This window comes from Tinamus guttatus, unplaced genomic scaffold, assembly GCF_059628265.1.
Source record: "Tinamus guttatus ecotype Peru unplaced genomic scaffold, ASM5962826v1 Tinamus_guttatus_pri_ptg000639l, whole genome shotgun sequence".
NCBI lineage: Eukaryota > Metazoa > Chordata > Aves > Tinamiformes > Tinamidae > Tinamus > Tinamus guttatus.
This window is the reverse complement of record NW_028289173.1, coordinates 3,075,001-3,097,328: the sequence shown is the minus strand read 5'-3', so window position 1 is coordinate 3,097,328 and position 22,328 is coordinate 3,075,001. Positions and strand designations below refer to the sequence as shown.

The following is a 22,328-nucleotide window of genomic DNA, read 5'->3' as shown; positions in this document are numbered from 1 at the left end:
AAGCAATCCATATATAGCAGGGCTATTTCAAGCAGAGTTTGCAGAACAGCAGCTTACTAACATGAACTGAATATCAAGAGAAAGATATGGCTCACAATGCCCTGATATCTTTTCTTCCTAACTACTGGATGGTTATAGCTCAGGAAGCTCTGCCTTAACAAAAGCAGTCTCCACCTGCATCCCGTGATCCATTGCTTTCAGTCCAACCCTTTCTCCAGACATGATCTCAAAAAAAGAAAAAAGAAAGGTATTTGGAAATACACATATGGAAGGTCAGGTTTAAAAATGAAAGCAGACTAAAACGGCCAAGGCTGATCATGACAATGCTTGAAGATTACACAGGCCCAAGTGCTTGAAAAGTCTGTTTACACATTTAGTTTCCTTGGAAGGCACTGGGTTACTAGATCTAGAGACAAGATTTGCAAAGAAGACAGGAAGTAGGCACCAAAATTGCGCTTGGGCTGAATTCCCAGACTCCCAGCTGCTTTGGCTTCTTTGAGGCTGTAGCCACTAACCAGTGGCACAGTTGTGGCAATAGAAGGGTTTCACTGTAAGGACACAGGGTCCCCTACACTGCTGTGCTGCAAAACAATCCTATATTTAAGATGCCAGACTAGCACCAAGAAAGGTGGTACATGCTCACTGCACAGCATATTGCCTTGCTATGGTAACACATCATCCAGAATGATGTTATGCCACACACTGCATGGAGGAACAGCAGAGAAAGCAGCCTTGACCTCAGAAAAAATATAATCTAAGCACTGAAAAGGATATGACAAGCACAAAATAGGGAGAAAAAGAGAAGCCATAGGTTCTGCACACGATGCACTGCTGAACAGAAACCAGCTTTTGCCTCAGTTAGGTGCATAGCTTCACTAGAAACAACGCTGTCTATCTCCCATAACCATGCACATTCCCAATACTATTAACGGAAATCGGAATTAATGTAGGTCTCAGCAGGATAATCTAGTTCACTTAAATTAGATGTCTACCTTTTCTACAGAAAATAGGGCATGCGATATGAAATGTAAGTCGCTCCTATCTGCTCGGGAAAGGGACACACTGGTGTCCCTATCTTGTACATAATAGCTGAGAAATTAAAGCACTATTCTAGGCAGTAAAAATCCTGTGTTCTAGGCTCTCCTCCCTTGAGCAGGGCTGAACCTCGTTCTCCTGAATCCCAGGCAGGTGCGTTAGCTGGCATGGAGTATCCTGCATCCGCTGTTTTCTCAAAATGCTGCCAGGGCCAGGGAGAACAGACAAGATCCAGGCATTTCCAGAATTGTTCTGCTTTCACGCATGGCTCCTACATACCATTTCCTCACATTCAAAGTAACTGTCTCCAACATCCTTCCTGTGCCCTCTCAGCTGAGTGTCCTGAACACTAAAGAGATTGGCCTCGGCATGGCCAGGACTTCAGCCCTGGTCTCTGTTGTTGCTTCAGAGCCCCCGCCACGTGACAGCAGGCACTATCCAGCCTTTTCTTCAGTGAGGATCAACTCTCCACTGAACTAGGAAGCAGAGATGCTCAGATGCTGAGAAACTTACCTATCATCCTTCCTGTTACGGCATTCCTACCATGCTACCCGTGAACAGAAGCTGCAAACAGGGATTTCGGAGCAGGGAAAGAAATGAAGACCCCCTTATTACTACAGCTCAGAGGGGACAAGAGCTCAGCTAGAACAAGCAAATCCTGTGTTTCTCTCTCAAGATATTCTCCTGCAACGTAGCCACGTTGTCCTCCACCCCGCGGCAGCCTCCCCTCTCCCTGGGCACCGCAGGCCGCAGCGCCAGGCCCCGGCCAGCAGGCAGGGACGGCTCGCACGTGGCTCCTCTCCATTCTGTTCAAACAAATCCTGCAAGTTCATTTTCCTACCAAGGGCTCTCATTTGAGTCTTCTCCCTGTCTGAGGCAGATTTCAACGAATCTGCTACAAATTTCTTTATCTTTGAAACCTCTCTTCTGCTTGAACGTGTTTTTATTGCTCCCCAAAATGACTAGATTTTAGCACAGCAAATCAATCAACTAAATACCACATAAGATGACTTTGTTATAATTTATTAGTGCTGATCAAAATCTTAAAGGCGAGGCAATTAAAATTCAAATTAAAATGTGATGAAAATCACATTTAGCCACCTAAATGAAAAGGCTGAATTCCAAATAGGTAGAGAGCAACTAGACCCCATATTAGCTAGAGAATTTGTGGGTGCTCATTGTCACTAAGAACATACAAAAACGGCTGTAGTTAAGCAAAGAATAGAAGCAAAATTGAACAAATATCATCATTCTAGACCTATATATTATGTCATATTTCATCACTAAATGACCTAAAAGAAAATGGAATAAATACCAAAGAAAGCAATTATGAAATAACCTGTCCATGACAAAAGCTGCTTCCTACTCACTGAGTAAGAAATGTCTGTACTCTCAGTCTTTGACATATAAATCTCTGCAAAATAAAGTATTTTCTAAATAAAAATACAGATGAGAGAGCTGGGTATGTTCTCTTTACCTTTAAAAATACTTGATAGGTTATAAAATGACCTGTTGATGACTTGCAATAAAGAATTAATTTTGGAACCAGAAACATCCATAAATGTAGCAGATGAAACCTGGTTTGTCATGGATTTTTGTCTTGTTAACTAATCCTCGCTCTACAAGAACAGGAGCTCTCCAACATATCCTTCAGGCTGCTCCCATCGGGCAAGGAAAACCAGCCATGCTGGGTAGCCACCCAGCTAGCCTGATAAAATACATTACCTGGTCGTAAGCAAGAACAACGGTTTAAGAGCTGAAATTTGCCTGCCTGGCAAAAGAACCTGTGCCTTTTTCCCCCCATCTCCTCATACAGCTCTTTTAGGAAATATGTAGGAACTTAAATTATCTCAACAACTACTATGCTCTGTCAGAATTGACTGAAACTGGCCAACAACTTAAAAAGTTACTGAAGTAACTTGCAGATGATGGGTGGCCTGCTGCAAGTTCCAGTGCAAGGCAGGACACCAGGCTAAAAGTCAGCCTTGTAAACTGATTAATAACACCTACCTTTCCAAAGAAAAGACACACCTTCTCCCTCCTGAAATAAAAATGAGATTCTAATGGTTTGGTTATGCTGAAAAAAAATGTGTAACAGGTATCCCCAAAATTTAGTTCTCTGGTTGGATCTTACCAAAAACTTGTTAGCAAAGAGCACATGATGCACCACACTTTTCTACTGAAAATTCATCCAAACTGAAGGATTCGCTTGCCCACTCCATCTCTCAACACCTTCTACAACCTCAAAATTATTTAAGGTATTTTTTGGCCGGCAGGCTGTGCATGCAAAACTCCAAGCAGGAACTGATTCAGGAACTCTAGGAGGGGATGACGATTCACACTGTGTTTCTAGCAAGGCAAATTACATCTTCAACATCAGAGCCACCTCAGAGAATCAATAATTAGCTTGACCAGGGATTGAAAGAGAGTGTGCTTAATACTTTGATAACTATCAAGCTATAAAGACTATACTTTAAGGGGGACTAGTAATGCCACAAAAAAAACTATTAGCATGATGCTCTAGTGGTTTATGGTGTTACTAGAATCCCTTGATGTATTTAGAGGATGACAACACAAGTTTTACAGTATTATTAACTGCAGAGCTTCTAGTTGTGTTTTTGCAAAATGATACCATAAACATATATATATAATACATGCTGAGAGTTACACTCTATGAATGATGGTGTGCTAGACTTTTCTTCACAAGTGGAAGGAAAAGTTACACAGACCAGGACTGGTAACTGTGCTGCGCACCCGGGGAGCACCAGGGGACATTTGGTAGCTTTGGAGAGTCAAGAGTGACTTCTTCACATCAAAGAGGAAGCCATTTGCTCTCGGGCTATGAACAGCACCAGGTATTCCAGTTCCCATTCCCTTCTCTTTCAGTTCATTTACTGGAGCAGGCGGGAAGCCGGGAGGAAAGTCTCCACACACCCATGTGGGTGGAGGAAGGGAAATGAGCAAGGAAGCAGCACGTATCCCCCAGCACCCCGAGCCACAAAATAACCTGCGATGCAAATGAGGAGAGCCCTCGAGATTCCTTTTTTTCAGTCAGTTAAGGATATTTAGGATGTGAAGTAGAAAGCCCCAAAATGTCTGAGAATGCAGGATATGCAATACTTGGAATTCTAGTTTTTTGCTTGTTTGATGGTTTTTGTTTTTCATTATTTTTCCATGTTAAAAATGAATGTTAAGAAAAAGACTGAAGCCAAAATTCAGTGCAGCATTATGTGACATGCAGGTTAAAGATGAAAAACTAAAGAAACCTAATAACACACACGTGCTACAAATGCTACTAAAGCCAGCAGAAAAAAGGCTGCACCAAAACACAAAGATAAGGATAAAATTGAGCAGCAAAGGGAAGACAGTAATTACTAAAGAACCCAGGAACCCAAGAACACTTTTGCACAACTTAAATCACTTAAAGGGTGGACTAACTGATAGAGAGCTGATCACATCAGGCTGCAACAGAGGGTAGATGACAGGAGTTAAAACCATGCGGGATTTTTTATACTGATGTCAAAATACCTATATGACATTGCTGTCGGAATAATTTAGCATGCTATTTAGACTTAAACACATCATTTAAAGGACTTAATCCAAATGAGGCAAATGTTTGCAATTTCATCACTGGTGTAATTATATTTAGGTAGATCCTTAAAATCCCAAGTCCTGCGGTTCAGTGCTAGCATGAAAATAACAGATTCACTAAATTAAAAAGTACATTTTTCAGTGCCTTTTAGCTATAGTGGCCACAGGAAAAAACTTGGAAACAGGAATATATAAATTGAAATAAAAAAGAAAAAGCAACAAAGAAGTTCGAGCTACCCATGCTCATGAAATTACTGATGGGCTTCCATATAGTGAGCAGGAAGCACCACTCATTAAAAGAAATAAAAATCTGTATTTCCCTTATAGCAAGTAGAGCATTATTACTATGATACTCACTGAAAATACTGAAAGCAACAGATTCTACAGAGTGACGGTAGTTGTACACACAGTGCAAGAACTTCTACTAGGACGATTTGGTAGCGAAACAGTCATAAGATCTGTGTACATCTCTCTATGTATGTGCACACATGTATAAACAAGCATTTTAAAGGAACAGTCACAGTTTCTAATAAGCACTTAATAATAAGCACACATTCTCTGCAGCAGCCCCGGCAGTGAGGTTTGCCTCTGGCAAGGCGAGGAGCGAGAGTGGAGAGGCAGCGAGTTTAAGAAGTTCCTCATTCTCACTGAGTGCAGAGGGTGAGGACCACTATGACTATTTCTGCGCTCCCTGGTTTCTGCCAGGCTCTCACTTTTAGAAACTGTATCTGAAGGCAAATCTCTTGGTCAATACGATAGTTGATCTATATTGTGCACTGTCACATTTCATATTTTGAATATAAAAACAGTTTTCTTAGACAACAGAAATATCACAAAAGAAATAATACTAACTGCAACCCTGTATGCTATGCATTCGTTAGAGTAATTAAAGTAGATTTTTAGGATATATATAAATCTTATACCAGAATGATTTTCTTTCATAGACTTGAATGCTACCATATACTTTATTCCAGATTAATATAAATGTTACCGAATATTTCATATGAATGTTTATTAAAAACTGCGGGTGGAATAATATTCTGAGGTATCCACATCTGGGAACGATGCCCATGCGTTAGCAGAATTCGTCTCTCCACTTCCAGCTCCGTTTGTTTATAAGGACACAAGCACAAGGTGCTGGGTATCTTCAACTCCTGCTGCTGATCGCAGTGGAAGCCTAAGTGCTTTCTGAAGGGCCAGTTTGTTCTACTACACACATGCACATTACTCTCCTTAGCAATTCTCTGGAATTTACACTTTTTTTTTGCCCAATTCTGCCCTTGTGGTATGAAAGTGAGTGTTTCTGTGCAGTGTACTGGGGGCTCCCACCTGTAGTCATCAGGAGCCTCATGTTCAATAGACTTGTATCCTGGTTATTTCCCATCCATGCATATTAAATTTCACTGGTTACAAAAAAAACCCATAAATGTTAGCATTTTAATGATAAATATACTGTTTCATCATTTTATGTAGAAGTTGCCTTAACAGCCTTTCAGTTTTATTATGAATAAGTACATACTGTTACCTCAGTATTTAAAATAGTCCCTAGCTGTTCTTAATGCAACCAGGGAATAGCACTCAGTTGACGCAATTGTATCAAGACAACTAAAGGTTATTAAACTCATCAAAATAAACATGGAGAGAAAACACTGACTTTGCACATTCTTATGACTTTGGTACAAATCCTGGAGTGTATTATAAACTGGCCTTTACAACCTACGAGCATATACTGTAAGTCAGAAGGAAATAGGAATTCCCTAGGGATGCTGTCCAAGGAAAGAATAGTAGCCCCTGTGGAGTCACTCCCCCTAAGTCAAGCTGCCGCTGCTGCTGAAGCCACACAATGAATCCTTCTGCAACTGGAATTTCAGCTGCCATAATCCCTTGCAGAATGTTGTCTAATTATTTTATTATGCATAATAAATGTAAAATATTTATTTTAGTTTACATAATTATATTAAAAATGCATACTATTCATTCTCAGTGTTGCAAGACATCCTTCACAAGTCATATACTTTACAGAAAGGTGCATTTGTGGAATTAATGCTGTTTTGCTGGCATGGCTGTTTATTTTATAATGGTTCTAAACTCTCTTATCTACTATCATGAAACATCACCAAACCTGTGGATGTTCCTTTCCATTCTCCCTTCTCCCCTATGGACATCTGTAAAATAAAACCATGTAGCAGAGTCCCAGAGGAACAAGAGCAATTTTCTTTAATTACAGAACAGGCTGGTGTAGAGTAGCTTAATGTACTTGCCCCACAGTCCCGTGGACAAAGTTGCACCAAAGATGTGTCTATACCACAGAACTAAGCCAGTGTTATAAATAATAAATAAATGATAAATTTATAAAACAATAAATAATAAATAAATAAATCATTACTGCCTAAGAAGCTGAGATACACATGTGGAAAGGTAATACTGACAGCACTTGGCTTTAAAGCCTAGCATATCACTAAAATTAGATACCTAATTGCTCAGGAATTCTTAATTTAGACATCCCCCCTGAAAAAAAAAAAAAAAAAAAAAAAAGATTTGGGGTTTTTAAATGCTGCACCTTTCCTTGACTTCAGGGGATGCACGGGAGTTCAGCACTCCTGAAATCAGGTCGCATTCAGGTGCCTAAACTGCTGCCCTGGAATAGGCAGCCAGGTTTGAGCAGTGCGGCCACGGAGCACACAACCCAGTTTCAGAAATTAGTTAAGTTCACAGATATTATCCAGTTTCGGGAGCTTACGGGACTCCTTGTTTCTTACTGTGCCCATTACAAAATGCCAACAGTATTTTTGTCACTATGACTCTTAAGATCTTGTAACCTAAAAAGTTTAGCCACATAACACACCTTTCTAAAACAGCACAGAAATGCAAGCAAGAAATTGCATATGGATTGATGCGCAGGGCCCTATGAGACCAATTTTGTATTATAAAGTCGTGGGGAACATTAATTAGGAGTGAACGAATATTTTCGTATGACGAAGAACTGACTTAAGAATGGAGAGACAGGCTGTGATTTGAGATAGTAAGTGCACAGGACAAAACTAGAATAGCAGTTTAAACTTTTAATAAGCTTTTTTTTATGAGATAGATTTTTTTTTATGAGATAGGATTTTTCTTCCTTCAAAATGAGTTAGGTTTTAAAAAATAGACTGAAAGTATAATTTCAAATTATGATCATTACTAGGAACTAGACACTGCTGTTATAGATAGAAAAATCATAAGTTCATTTCTTTGTCATCAATAAGCTACAGATTTAGAAAATATAGATATCACCTGACCATAGTACAAAAAAGCAGAGATGGAAGATAAATTTTGCAAAACCATTTCACTATAGCCATAAACACAGATTCTAAAAGAAACTCTGTAAAATAAAATTGCCCCTGTTTTCTTTTTGGAAATATGCATAGTATTGAGATTGCATAATTTGTGAGACAAAAAACCCTAGATTAGTTTATTATTCACTTGGGAAAGCCACTGCAGTTCATGGCCTTTCCTAGTTAAGAAAAGAACTTCCCTTGCTGACTGGGGGTTATAAAGAATAAATTTCCTTTTCTCTTCCATGCAGCCAAAATCAATCTGTATCCCACAGTCTACTCCACTCATTTCTGCTGCTAAGAAAAATAAGCTGAGTTATAGGGGCATGTACAGTCACAAATGATCCACATTTTAGTAGCAGTTCCTAAATTCAGATTTGCTTCTTTTAATAGCCCTTGTTTCTGTACTTCTTGCCAAGGTTAGTTAGCCTTTCGTTCACTTGTCTGGCAAGAGTTTTTTGCAGAATGATTGTTCACAATTTCTTCCCATTGAAAAGCTTGAAATTGGTCAGCTTGAAGAACCCTTTGAGCATTTACCAGCTGAACAGGAATAATTACGAATATCTAGTATTTAGGCACTCTCTTTTTCAAATGTCTCAAACCACTTTATCGTACAGAGATCACTTCACCCATCAGTGAAAGGAGATGCTGTGATGGCACTAACAATATGTTACTCCATATCCAAACACAACATGCGCAATATTCATCTCATGAAACTTCAAAGGTCATGAAAGAGTCTGTAGTTGCCAAGCAACATCTGAAGTAGTCTCGATGAACCTACAGCACCATGGCTGCGCTGAAATCACCAAAGGGAGAGCGCCACCACGAGACATGGGGGTTAATTTTATTACCAGATCTGCAGCCTTTAAAACCTTGAAGTCATGTTCTGCATGGCTGACACAAGAGTAGACAGTCTGCAGAACTGGTTTGAAGCACATTACTTGCTGAGTTGCTAATACCTTCTCTTCATGAAAACAGATAGTAGTAGGTGAGCTAATAAGCAGGCAACATGTGATTCCCTTAAAAATATAGTGAAAATAAAGAGGAAAAAATGTCAGAGGTGGATACAGTGAAAAGCATTTATCTGTCAACCAGCCTGGCTAATATCCCAGGCCTGTGGAAACTGGCAGCACAACTAGGACCACTGGGCTAAGAAACACAGGGCCCCACTGCAGCCTCCGGTTGCAGTGCAGCCCTCATTCCTGCAGCCTGGCCAGGCGTTTTCCATCCACACTCAGAGGAAAATCTTTGCAGAATCAAAGCTGCATAAGCTGAGGCCTGCAGGGATCAGCTTTCAAAGAGTAGGTTGAAATGGGCCTACGATGGAAGGAAACTATCCTGCTATCACAAAAAAATGATTTTTCAGTACTATAGAGGCTCAAAGACTTCCTGGTAGTCCCAATAAAACATGTAAGTGGCCTTTTTTTTCTTCCCTAGTAACCTTGAATATAATTTAACACCAGCAAAATCCTATAATTTCCTGGAATTCCCACCCCATACAAAAACTTACCCCTCTGAAGAAAAACACCCAGCCGTTGTGCATGGAGCCCCCTCCGGAGGGGAGCACTCACGGCTATCAGCGCCGCGGCGCTGCACAAGGGCAGGGCAACGTCTGCGCCCCGCGCTGGGGGAGCAGCGAACCCCCAGGGCAAACCCGGCTCACACCAGGAGCACCCCCATTCACGAGCGGCTCCAAATCAGGAGCTGAACCCCACCATAACCCAGGTCTCATTATCTTGCTCTGTAATAGGATTATTCCTTCCTGTTGGGATGGTTCATGAAAGCGGACAACCACAGGACTGAGCATCTCCAAAAATGCGGTGCCAGGAAGGCAGCATCGCCCAGGGGCCTTGGCGTCACTGCTGCACCTCCTGCCACATTGACTGTGCTCCCTACAGGCTGCCATGTCCCTCAACGCAGATCTTTTAATGTGACCATTCTGAGGAACACAAAAACACATAGTCGTCTTAGATGACTTGGACATGGACTAATATAACTCAACTTTTTGCACTGGAACTGTACAGATTACTGCAGAAGTTTTCTGTCCAGAAGCTTTCTTTAAAGTAGATCATAAACAATGCTAAATCGGATATTGTGAGAGTGGCTAGCTTTCATTATACAATGTACTGTTAGGAAACTACATTAAAACATATACTAAAAGAACATTATAGTTGTATGTTTAGCATTGAAAAACAAAAAAATTATAGTGTGTTATCAGATGTCTGACTTCCCCTGCTTGTGCACATAAATAACAGCGCATGCATCTATTTACACAGTCATATATCCTCTTTTTAAAGAACCTTCTGAACCTTAGATATTGTAAGATCCTTATGAATGACTTCTTTGATTTCTTTTATAATGCACATAGACTAGCCGAAAAAAGTATTCAAGGTTGTAGAAAAAAACACATTTAAGAAGTAAGAAGCAACTTAAGAAGCAGTGTGAGATCTATTCTAATAACTATTCTATAACAAACATTATGAACACATGGGATGAGCACCACAAGAATTCGTAATAGTTCCTAACAGTGATTTTTGAGAGCTTAACTGTACTGTCATAATAGGATGCGTTTTCATGGTGTGACTTATGAGACTCTGCCACACGGCCACCCTACATCCACTCTCATCCAATAAACTTGGCTGGCAAGGAGAAAACTTGAGCAGAAACACCACCTACCACAGCACTTTAACTAGCTCCAGTTGCCTCCAGTTCTGTTAAGTGTCTGATGAATATTTAGATTGCTAAGCCTTTTAGGGGACTTTTCCTTTCTTAGTGGAATGGTTGCAACTCAACCGAGAAAAATTTCAAAAGTGCAACTGATTTGAAAAGGCAATGCAGATAAGTAGTTCCACCATGGAGAATTCTAACAGACACTAGAGCAGCTGTGAAACAAACACTCAACATTAGCATCGCAGTGTTGCCACTAAAAGGTTTCCCATCATTTGTTTTTCTTTATAAAGTAATACCTAAATACTGAAGACCAAGTTTTTAAATTTAGCTCCTAATTTAATATGCAATTACTGCTGCACTGATGGTGTTTTAATGGCAATATATTTTTATTGGTGACTTCAAATGAACCTCATCTGATCACCTTAACCCTTCTTTCATCATGCTTTAGTTAATGACTCATTACCTGTAGTCACACCAGGGACATCTGTAAGGCTTCTCTCCAGTATGGACACGCTTATGTCGTGTCAGATGCGATTGTGTTGTGGAAGCAAAGTTACACTCATCACATTTGAACGGTTTCTCTCCTAGAAGATGACAAGAGAAGATATGCATTATCAGTTTTCATCAACAGAAAAGGAAGATAAGCCTGAATTTCTGGCAAGTCCCTTGAGCTAGATTTCAGTGCATGTATATCACAAAAGCAAATACAGAATACATTTCCAAATACAAAGTCTTAATTACAAAATATTGTGCTCACTATGCTCACTTCAACAGCCAGCTGACTTCCTGGTGTTACCGCAGCAAAAAGGAGGAGAAGGACCTGCACTGAATCAGGGTGAGCATGGTATTTGGACCACATTCCATGAGAATGTCTTCACCAGCAGGATACAGGCATTCCTCTCATCTGGAATACCCTCTGGCTTCTACTGTGGCTGTGCCCGTGTACAGAGAAACGTTCCTCAAGACAGAAGGTAAGAAATGAAGCTGGGACATGTGTTCAGCACCTGCTCAGAAATGAACATCTCTGGGAGAATGCTGTTCTGGTCTTTGGTGTTGTTCTGTTGTTTTTGCCTCTGCCCCTGTATTTTAGACCTTAGAGTTGTAAGATAATAAGCATAAATAGACTGAGAGAATAAACCAGACCTCTGAGCTTCATCCTTCTTCTCTTGCTTGCTGTCCTTCTGAACAGTGGCTCAGTTTCTGCACAAGGACTTGAAAGGTTCATTGAATGAAAAAAGAAAACGCACTAACCTAAGACAATAGCATTACCAGAGGACTAAAATTCAATCTCTGATAAACTTGGAAGAGCACTGCGAATTTCTATCTGACTACTAATTGAAGAAAAATGAAACTCTCTACCTTAGCTAAGAAACCCCTATGCAAATAGAGTACTATTTTCCAGCTGAGGGTCCACCCTTCAGCAGACACTAAAGCAGACAAAAACTTAAAATAGACAAATACACTCTGAGTCCCAGATAACTGCATCCAGGTTTTCTACCTGGTTGTGCCAGAAATTCTTGTGTGTGGCTTGCAGGTACATGTAATTACCATCACCAGAGGTTTATCTTTGTAGTCACAAGACAGAAGGCAGCTCCTAACTTCTGGAGTCTTAGAAGCATTTTGAGGGCCTTCAAAAGTACTTATATTCTAAGCACTGCGTAAGGAGTCAACTTCCCCAATTTAAGCCTGAATAACACTGCCAGGGAGAGATACCTGCTTTGTAGAGTATTCAGATGTCCATTCTAAAACTGAGCTCCACATCCCTCAGCAGGTATAACTTGTGCATTTTCAGACGGCCAGCAAAAGATACATCACTGGAAGAAGACATCACTAGCAAAAGACCACTCCCAAGGGGCCAGGCCTCCAACTCTGATTTTTCAAGCTTCCTCAAAACATGAGACACTCAAGACTTCACAAACACATGGCCAGAATTCTGAGAAGTGATAGAAATCTGCATTTTTCATTTGTTGAGATTGATTTCTTTTTCCCTTCCAAGGGAAAAAGGGTCCTTAGACCTGAAAAGTCTGGAAGGAAGAACAATAGAATAGCTGCTGAAAGCTCCATAAAGAGTTGGAATAATTGCTTTGAGCAGCTGCTGGAGAGAATTTCAGCTACTATTTTTCATTTATTGTTTCTCGGGACAAAGAAAGGTGAAGGGGCAGGCCACAATGCAGAAGCTTCTATGCTGGACAAATTGAGACTGTGAGGAAGGATGTCTTTCCTTCCCCAAATGGGCTTTTCTTGTCAGATACTGGCTCTCTGCTCTGAAGAAACTGATTCTCCCAGCAGCCTGAATGGTACTGGCTGCTTCTTCAGCTAAACTCTCTGGGAGGCCATAGGCTCCATGGCAACACAACCTGCTCTTGAACTACAAATTTTCTGTGCCCGATTTATTTTATCCTGTAGTATTAAAGAAGACAGCAACACTTTCAAGCCTAAGTAGCAAGGCTACAAGTATTTTAGATAACATACTGACTTATTTTAAGTGCTTTCATTGAAAATGCACTAGGACTTACTAACTGGCCCCCTTGCAAAGCAGCAAATCTGCACTTCAGGTTGATTTCAGGCTGCCGTTTTTCTGCAGGCTTCACCAGCCGGGCTCTGCTGCCGCGCTGGGGCAGGCCAGAGAGGCCGGCAGGTGAGTGAGTGTCTCTGGAAGCCAGGAGAGTTCGGGAGCTCCGTGGCGATCCCTGCCCGCTGCACGGGGAAGCCTCTCCCGGGGCGCTCTTCGCAGCGGCCTGCTTGCGCCGCGGTGGCGGCAGGTCTGCGCGCCGCACTGCGCCTCACGGCAGGCCGCGGCGCCCGGGGAAGGCGGCGGCGCCCGGGGAAGGCGGCGCGGGCGCCCAACCGCTGCCCCGCAGCACCTGCGCCCAGGGGAAACGCTGCCTTTGGTCTGCCTGGAAAACTGCACATTGCGGAAAAAAACCTGAAAGAAGAGAACTTAGTTGGATGTCGGTGGTGGGGAGAAGATTATTTTAGGAGCAGCAGCAGTACTTTTATATTCTCTTTAATTTTTGTCTTTCTTACCTTGAGGCCATAATCATCTGTGCCAGCCTGTGTTTCCCTAACCTGCCTCCCCACTGCCTGTCCCAAGACATCCCAGGCAAGGAACTTCAAATCCTTTACTGCTGCCTGCCATCAACCTTTCCAGGAGAATGTCTTCCCCTCATCAAGAGTCTGGTTAACATGAAATTGAAATAACATGAATTAAAAAAAAAAAAAAACGCAATAATGGCAGTATTTTTTAAAAAAGCCCCACTACATTTGACTTCTCTGTGCCTCACCTAACTTTAACTTTGTCAAAGCTAAGCCCATGAAAACATAAGATACGTGCCCCCAAATGGTCAACAAACACAACATTGTTATTTAAAAAATTGTTCTACATGTTTGAAAAAGCAAACCCCTATTATTTTGTTTATATCATTTTGTTGCTTGTTTTCCACATAAGAGCCTTCAAACAAGCACATTTCCTAGCCAGAAGCTCACAAAAGAGGGAGTGATTTTGCTTTCTTAACAACAGCGCAAACAACATCTGAAAGGCATCAGCTGTCTGGGGCACCTGACATGGAAAATTTCCGTCCCAACAATCTGGAGTTCGGCAAAGCAGCTGAAAAAGGGTCAGATCATGGGGAGCACTGGACTGTATAAACGCTGTTATTAAGCCTGCATCTCACCAGTGAGCTTCCTCCACCCTGCCCACTCTTTTCTTCTTAAAACATCATGACTAAAGCTTTCTTTTTCTTCAGCCTGTCTGAAAATGCCTCCTCCAAATTCTTCACTGACTTCTTTCGCATCTGTCTTAGCTTTTCTTCACAAATTACTGCTTGCTTTTTTCTTTCTCCTTCTTCTCCTTGATATCACCTCTTTCGATTTCCCTGTCTTTGATGATAAGCTTTTCAGGACACAGAGCATGCTTTACTGGGATCATAAATTTCTGTGTACAGTTTATGTATTCAACGTGTAATATTAAAAAAAAATAATATTAACAACAATTATAAATCTAGGTGACAAATACTGATTTGTTGGTGACAAAGTGATGAATTTATTTACAATCACGACTGTCCATGCAATTTTTACTTACAGTGTACTTATCGTATATGTATGAATGTGCTACTGAGGACCCACTTTGATATAAATGATGGAAAAAAAATTAAATGGTGGCTTCCATTTGAAAGCTTTCAGGAATCAACCAGAAACTTAGCAAGCTGGAAGAATTCTAACCCCAGGTGTCTCCCCAGGGAGAGGTGCTGCTTTTGCTCCTAGCTGCTTTTGGTCCTATTTGCCTTTCACAGGATGCACTGAGTGGGACCAAAAGAATCCTACCATGCGTTTGGGACCTTAGGAGTGAGGAGACCACAAAACACAGCCTTCCGCTTGTATCTTGCGGGACTTTTCTTACTTTCTGGCATTTGTTAAGGCTGCTCCCTGTGGGGGAGCTTACAGACTTCTTAAAGGAGCTTGAAATATTTTGAAGCAAATTCTGTTTCCTTTTAGTCTGATCATCACTTTTGCATTTAAGACATACAAAAATAAGTAAATCCCAGTCTTCTTGTAGATGTCATGTAGTTGCTACTCCACAGCAAAATACAGTTATAGTTTGTGTATTCAGAAATGGGAATTAAACTGTTCCACAATCCAACTCCTCTTAAGCAGGGAGAAAATTTTAAGATAGCCAAGGTTTTGGCAGTGTTTACAACCAAAAGTTCGTTAGAATTAAGTTCCACACTCTGCTGCAAATGTTTGTCTAAGTAGAAATAATAATAACAATAAAAAAGCACAGATCCTTTTCAAATTTCACCTCTCCTCTTTATGAAATGACTGTAAGACTCACTGTACTAAATTTTCTGTAGTATTATGGGGTATTATTACTTTTTTTAAGCTGTGGTGAGGAAGTTAAAAGGAAGAGGCTACATTATACATTAAATTCAATGCCGAGTAATGTAGCTACACATTAAAGTCAAAGTGCAATTCACATGAGAAATAGAAATACAAAGTGAGTCACTCATCTGGATAAAAACACATATATTATTAAATTTTCTTTCTTTATTACATTGACCTATAAATGTCTTGAGAAGTGCAAGACTGAAATGAGTGAACAGAACCAATCATACAAACAGGGGTCACTATGATATAAGCTGTACGATAAGTACAATAAGCTTCCAAAATTCACAGACATATTTGAAAAAGACACATCTGCTCAAGCATTTCTATAGGTTCATGGTGACTCTCCAGAACTGCTGTGCACAGTAAGTGTACTTACCCTCTAATGCTCTGCTACTGTCATGTATGTTAATTTTTTACTTTTACGATTCCCAGCAAGATCCTACCACAAACAACGTATGAGAAGCAAATGTAAACTGCTATTGTGTACAACACGAGAATGAGGTTTTTGCAATTTACAGGACTACTCACTACTAACATAAAAAAGAAGTTTCACACAACAGAATGCATGATGTGCAATGTGACCAATCAGCACTGTTGCAGCAAGCCAACTACTACAGCACTAAATGGAAGTTTACTGGAATAAAATGGACAGGAAGAGAAAATACCATGATGACAGAGGGAAGACCAATAAAGGAAGAAAGCAGAATAACTATAAGAAAAAAAAAAGAAAAAAAATGGTGGCTGATTTAGAGGTTATTTGTTCATTTTTTAATAATAAAATCCAGATAATCCTACACTAAACTTTTTTTTTTGAGGATTTTAACTAATTCTGCAGGCAGCCAGCATCAAAACTTTCAATATTACTTACTTTAAGATTTTCTCCCTGGGACAAAATATGAATTAAAAAAAAAATGTGTCAGCAATTCACTCGTGAGGTGCAAATTTTTCCTCCCAGTCGCGCTGTAACATCGGAGCCCTTGCATACACCTTCTTGTAGCCTTGCAAGCTGGACTGTATTCGCTAAATGGCATTAGAGGCTATCTCAAGTGGATAACGTGTCTTAGCCCAGTTTCTACTCACAGCCTAGACAGCCACAAGTGCCTGTTTTAAAGCACTCACTCAGCGGAGACAGAGCCGTAAGCACCCTCTGCAGGGTGATCAAGCTGCGGTCAGACTTTGCACCACGGGAACATTGTCAGGTTCTTGAGGCTCCCGTTGCTTCAATGGGTAGAGTAGAGAATCAGGCCACTGATGACAACAGAGCTGGCGAATGACTTGCTGCATTTCCCAGATTGATTTATTGCAGAATTGGACTAGAAGCAGATTCTCTCAAAGCATAAGATAACCCTAGGATGTTTTACTAGGACAAACTTGGTAGAAGACTTAGTTTAGTCTCTGTTTGAAGTCTGCACTTCTCACAAGAGCAGGTTACTCATTAGGTGGATAACATATGTAGCAAAGAATAAGATGTCAATAACTGAAACACCAGTGTTTTCTTGCTAGCGCAAATTATTTTTTTTTCTCACTGTTAACATTCTACTTCACAGTTAAACAAACTCATATCAAGGAAATCTGTATGGAGAAGTATCACGTCTTTCAGGGATAATATTCTATTTACCAACATAATTCCTAAAGCTATGCTGCCCTGTGAGCCACCAAGGACCCCATTCTGCCCCTTGAGTTATACACTCTGCATAATATTGCCAAAGAAAATGCATCTTTTTCCAGGGTAAAGGCCATGTATGTAAAACAATCCTGTCTAAAACGGGGTGCATGGTAAAAAAATATCAAGAACGAGAGCATCAAAAGTCTAAAAGGCCAGTGCTAAAGCTAGTCCCCTCATGTTGGCAGTCTGTGAGAGGAGCTGAGCAGCCCCATGGGCACCAGGATGTCCCAGACCCCAAGGCTGCAACAAGTTGACATTTGTTGTGGCAGCCGAGGCTCCTCAACCACATGCAGGGATTAGCTCCTCCACCCTTGAATCAAGGGTCTCTCACGGGTGATCAAAGTCACCCATCACTTTGGAGGGGAAGTTGTTCTGTATCAGCCCCCTACACAGTCTGCATTACAGCAGAGAATTATATAAGCCATTTAGACCATTTTTGGTACCTATCTCTTTCAAATCTGATTGTAATTTGCTTTGGCATTCTGTTCATGGAAAATTGTGTCAACCATGGACAAAGTAAAAAAAAATATTGATACAAGAGGAGTGAGGTGCATGCTGCTAAGAAGTGACAAAGTTGTGCACTGCATGAAAACACAGGGGCACACACGTAGGTGCAAAAACGCAGTCAAAGGTGGATTGTGTCATTCTCCTTGAAACAAATAGCAGCTACAGATAATTTTTCTGCTAAAGAATCATCTCTGATTGTTTGTGCCACAGAGGCAGATAAATGCCAAAAAGATAGATCCCTCTGCCTCTGAGATACTGTCCTGTATAGTATAAAGTTAATAGCAAAGTAATAACGAGCCTGCAGTCCTGACATAAAATATAAAGTTATGCCTGCTAGATGCAAGCTTCATGATCTATAACCTGTGAATCCCTGTGATCATAGCACAAAAATCTTCACCACAGTGGCAAAATGAAGGGCAAAATGCCATCCAAAACCCAGACAGCTTTTCACCAGGAACATATGGTATTCTCAGACATTTTCAGGTACTTTTAGACATAAACCAGGAAACATAATTTATTTCCTAATGACCTGTGGCCTAATGGCACACGCATAAAATATAACCTATGATAGCTTACATTTCTGAGAAACCACATCTGCACTCACGTAGGTTAGAATACACATTTCTTCCACTTTCCCATTCTAAAATAATAGTTAAACATTATTTGGTTAACCCTGGTTGCCCTGACTATGAGTCCTAGTGCCTGACATGATACCGGTGTTATCAGTAACATACCAGGACATGGCAGGACAAAGGATAGTTCCCATCATATTGATATCAATGATTTACTCCTTCTCAAACCTTAAAAACAAAAAACAAAAGTGATTTTCTTTATGAGTCCAGATCGGGTGAATTTCAGCCAACGTGTGATTTTTTTTTCAAAGCTCCAAAAAAAGAAAACCATTGGTTACAAGTGAAGCATGTAACTATCATTCTGGTGGTTGCACCTGCTCTTGTCATCATTCAGAGTGTGCCACACTAAATGAACCTACAATATGTACTAAATGACTCTAGTTGGACATTTTAGGAACACAAGCATCATTCAGTGAATGGCAGCAGCAGCCCTCTCTCAGAAAAGTGCATCAGAAGAAAAATTCTGTAACGTTAGCATAATCACCAGGGAGAATTATGAGCAGAATCTGGCCTTGCACATTGTTATTTACAGCAAATCCATTTCCAGTTATTGCCAGCTCAGCAGTAGAAACTCCACCTTTTTGTGAGTATCAGACTCTCCTCCAAATATGGTTGGCTTAATAAACTGAAACCAAGGTGGAAAAAATGGCTTCGGGCTCCCAAGAAAAGAGAAGAGCTGCTTTCCAGGAAATTACACACTTCGAATGGGGTATGTCCTGAATCAGGATTAGTTTATTCAAGGACATAGTAAAAACTTCTACAGATATTCCTTCACAAAAATCCATGGAAAAAATCACGATGTGACAATTACAGCTTCCTATTTCCTAGCCATTTCTTTCCACTGTACACTAGACAATAGTCACTGAACTCACACTGTAAGTCCTGGTGATGTTATACTATCCTCATGCTAGTCAGCAAAACAAAAACCACAGTGGTTTAAGCAGTAACACTTCTGAGTCTGTTTGAACAAAATCTATTCAAATAATCAAACACTTTACTAGGAGCTACTGAAAAACACAATTAAGGTAAAATGTATTACTAAATGTTTAATACTTACACTTTTTTAGTCTTTGAAGCCAAGAACCAATTTAATTTTATCTGATATTAAATTTTTATAACCAGGTGGTGGGAAAGCTTTACTAATTCTGTGAGAGAAATCCTGCTTTACATGCTAACCATGTGGTAACTCTTAAGGTTGTATCTATTAGCTACAAACTATCTTAAAATTGCAAAAGGGCAACTGAAACAACACTAGTTTTCAGCTATGTTTCAGTCTAAAATAATGGATTAATCTATATGTGGTCTCTAATTTTCACCAAGGGACATTCTAGCAGACTCTTGCAAAATCTTCACAGTAGGTAATCTATTTGGGCCTTGAAAAAAAATAAACAGTACACTTAGCATTCATTTAAAGAAGAAACCCAACCTTTATAATTCTACTTTCTTTAGAAAAAAAAAGGCCCGAAATAGCCGCCAAAAAGCAATTATTGAACCTTGCAGCTACCAGATTCGATACAGACCTGTATCGGGCTGTACTGGGATCTTGCAAAACGACAGAGCAAAGCAAACAATGAGCCGCGCTCCTATTTGTGCTGCAACGTGCTACTTGACTTGCTTCACTCCCTAGCGCGGAGATAGTCCCTGGCTGCAGAAAACACCCCGAGGAGTAAAGGCAGCTCCACTGACCTGTGTGCTGCCTGCGGTGCTTGGTGAGGGCATGGCGCGTCCCGCCGGCGAAGCCGCAGAGGTCACACAGGAACGACTTCTCGCCTGTTGCAACAATAAACAGATGAGGGACTGCGGAGGTCACAGATCATTAAAACATATCTATCAAGGCTTTCAGGGTTACTAATTCCTCCAATCAAATGTTTCCATGTAAATATGTCAAATGGGAATGAAATTACCACTGCGGTTTATTGACTGTGATAAAATCTGAAAAGCACCACTGAACATAATTACATACTTGTCAGACCCATAAAAATTAGCTTTATTATCAATGGAATGGTTTTGTACAACTTCATTTCTGTTAGATGTCTTCCAGATGGGGCTGCTTTATGCACTTGAACAGTTTTTATGCATATCCTGATTTTTTACAATTCCCATACATCTGGCCTTTCTGTGCTGAGTAAAGATTGCCTGGAAAAAAAAGTTAATATAGTGTATATATGATTCTGCTTAAATAAAATATATTGAATTTACTAACAAATTAAGGATGCTGAGAAATTTTCAACAGACTAGATCACAGTCATCTTTAGTTACCTTCTACTTATTAATAAGTATTAATTTTTTTTTTCCTGGAATATACCGGAGAGCCGAGGCAACAATAAAAGCTGTATTATTCAGTACCAGTGGCAATTCGGTACTGTTTATGTTTGTAAAACTTCCATGACATAAAGAAAACAGGTCTGGGGACTGCTACTGCAATTGCAGCAGAAACTCGTACTGTTCCTCTTCGAAGGATAATTTTTCCTTCCAAACCGCTGGAACAATCTGAGAGAGTTTGGCAAGCTCGCTACTCATTAGAAGTGTGCAAGTGCTCCAGCTTTAGTATTTTTATACAAGCTAAGCTTTTGCCCTGTTGCTTATGAACACAGTCTATCATTTCAGAGCCACGTTCTCACGCGGGGTGTGCTGCAACGTGCGCAGCGACTGTGCCCTGAAAGGGCGGCACGGGGGGCCGCTCTGCAGTAATAGCGCTGCCCCACACACCAGTGGCACCTGCAAGAGGCTCTCCAGAGGAGAATCACTTGGCTCGTCTGCAGCCAAATCGTGCCCTGCCTCAGCAACCCAGCGGAGAGGAGACCAGCGGAGCAATGATGCTGAATTCATTGGAACTAACAGTCTCCTTCAGATCCTTCCCCGTGGGGAAGGAAATTTTCCTTCTACGAAAGCTGACTGGGATAAGAGGTCAGGTGCCAGATTATTGATACCTCCCATGAAGGCAGCAGCGAGGAGCCTCCACGTCGCTCCTTCCCACAGCACCAGCTCCACTCGCGCGCGGCCTTTCCCGAAAAGCCTAACGCCCTCCTTACCATTCCTGGGAGGAACGGCATCCCGGAAGGATAGCATTCCCACAGGAAGGGGGTTTGCTGCCCCGGCCCAGCACCGCGGCACCCACGCCGGCACGAGGAAGGCGACGCCTCCGCGTCTCCCTAAGAGCCTCAACTGGCGCTAAAATGGCGTCGTAAAAACCCTGACCAGCCTCTAGCGGGCAGCTGGGCTTCGAGACACAGCAGGCACGTGTTAATGCACCTCACAAGTGAGCCAGCTATAGGCATCGTTATTTCATACACCAAAATCTGGGAAAAACTCAGACTGAAATTGTAGCTTCACTTTTTTTTTTTTTTTTTTTTTTTTTTAAATATGGCCCATGATATGAGAGAACTAGTCCAAGACAGCACCTAAAGTGCTGCAAAATATTTCTGGTACCTCCTTTTTAGGAACCAGTCCTGGCAATTTGTGATTATGGCAGGATTAAAAAACAAAACAGAAAAAGCAGAATAAAAACCCAGCATAACTAACACACTCTCACATCAGTTTTCAGAGGCAAGCTAGTATCTGTTCCATGCAAAAACTGCATATTAAATGATGTATCAAAATCTGAATATTACTGCAAATTGTCGGTTAATATTATCACTGCAGATGTAATATGGAATTGTTACACAGAGATTTCTACATAATCTCTTTTCTCCGTTATTTTTTGTATCAGGAGTTTCAGCATGCAGAACTTGAGTTCATCAAAATATCAAAGAAAAGGAGTGGGAGGACTATAAATACGGCTTAATTATAATTAATTAAATATTAATTAATTAATCAATTTTAAGTATAAATCTTTCTAACTAGCTGTAACACCTAACACTCCAGCATAAAATTCACACTTGAAAGTTAAATGCTGCTCCATGCCTACCAAGCCGTTGTTCATCATCTATATGTTGTCATAAATCAGCTCATGTTGCGTTTACATCTCCGAGCAGACGTCAGCGCGGCCGGCAGCTCCTTTCGCTAATGAGGACGCAGAACAGTTCTGCG

General features: G+C 40.8%; 1 protein-coding gene across 1 annotated transcript in view; it reads right to left on the bottom strand.

Annotated features, from left to right (window-relative positions):
* The window catches only part of ZNF407 (zinc finger protein 407), a 317,252-nt gene that overhangs the window by 103,961 nt on the left and 190,963 nt on the right, over nucleotides 1–22,328 (bottom strand). The window contains exons 6-7 of the mRNA XM_088535667.1: nucleotides 19,986–20,069; nucleotides 11,074–11,194 (exon numbers count right to left, since the gene is read on the bottom strand). Of these exons, the coding sequence (XP_088391793.1) occupies nucleotides 11,074–11,194; nucleotides 19,986–20,069 (205 nt within the window). The remainder of the gene's footprint in view (nucleotides 1–11,073; nucleotides 11,195–19,985; nucleotides 20,070–22,328) is intronic.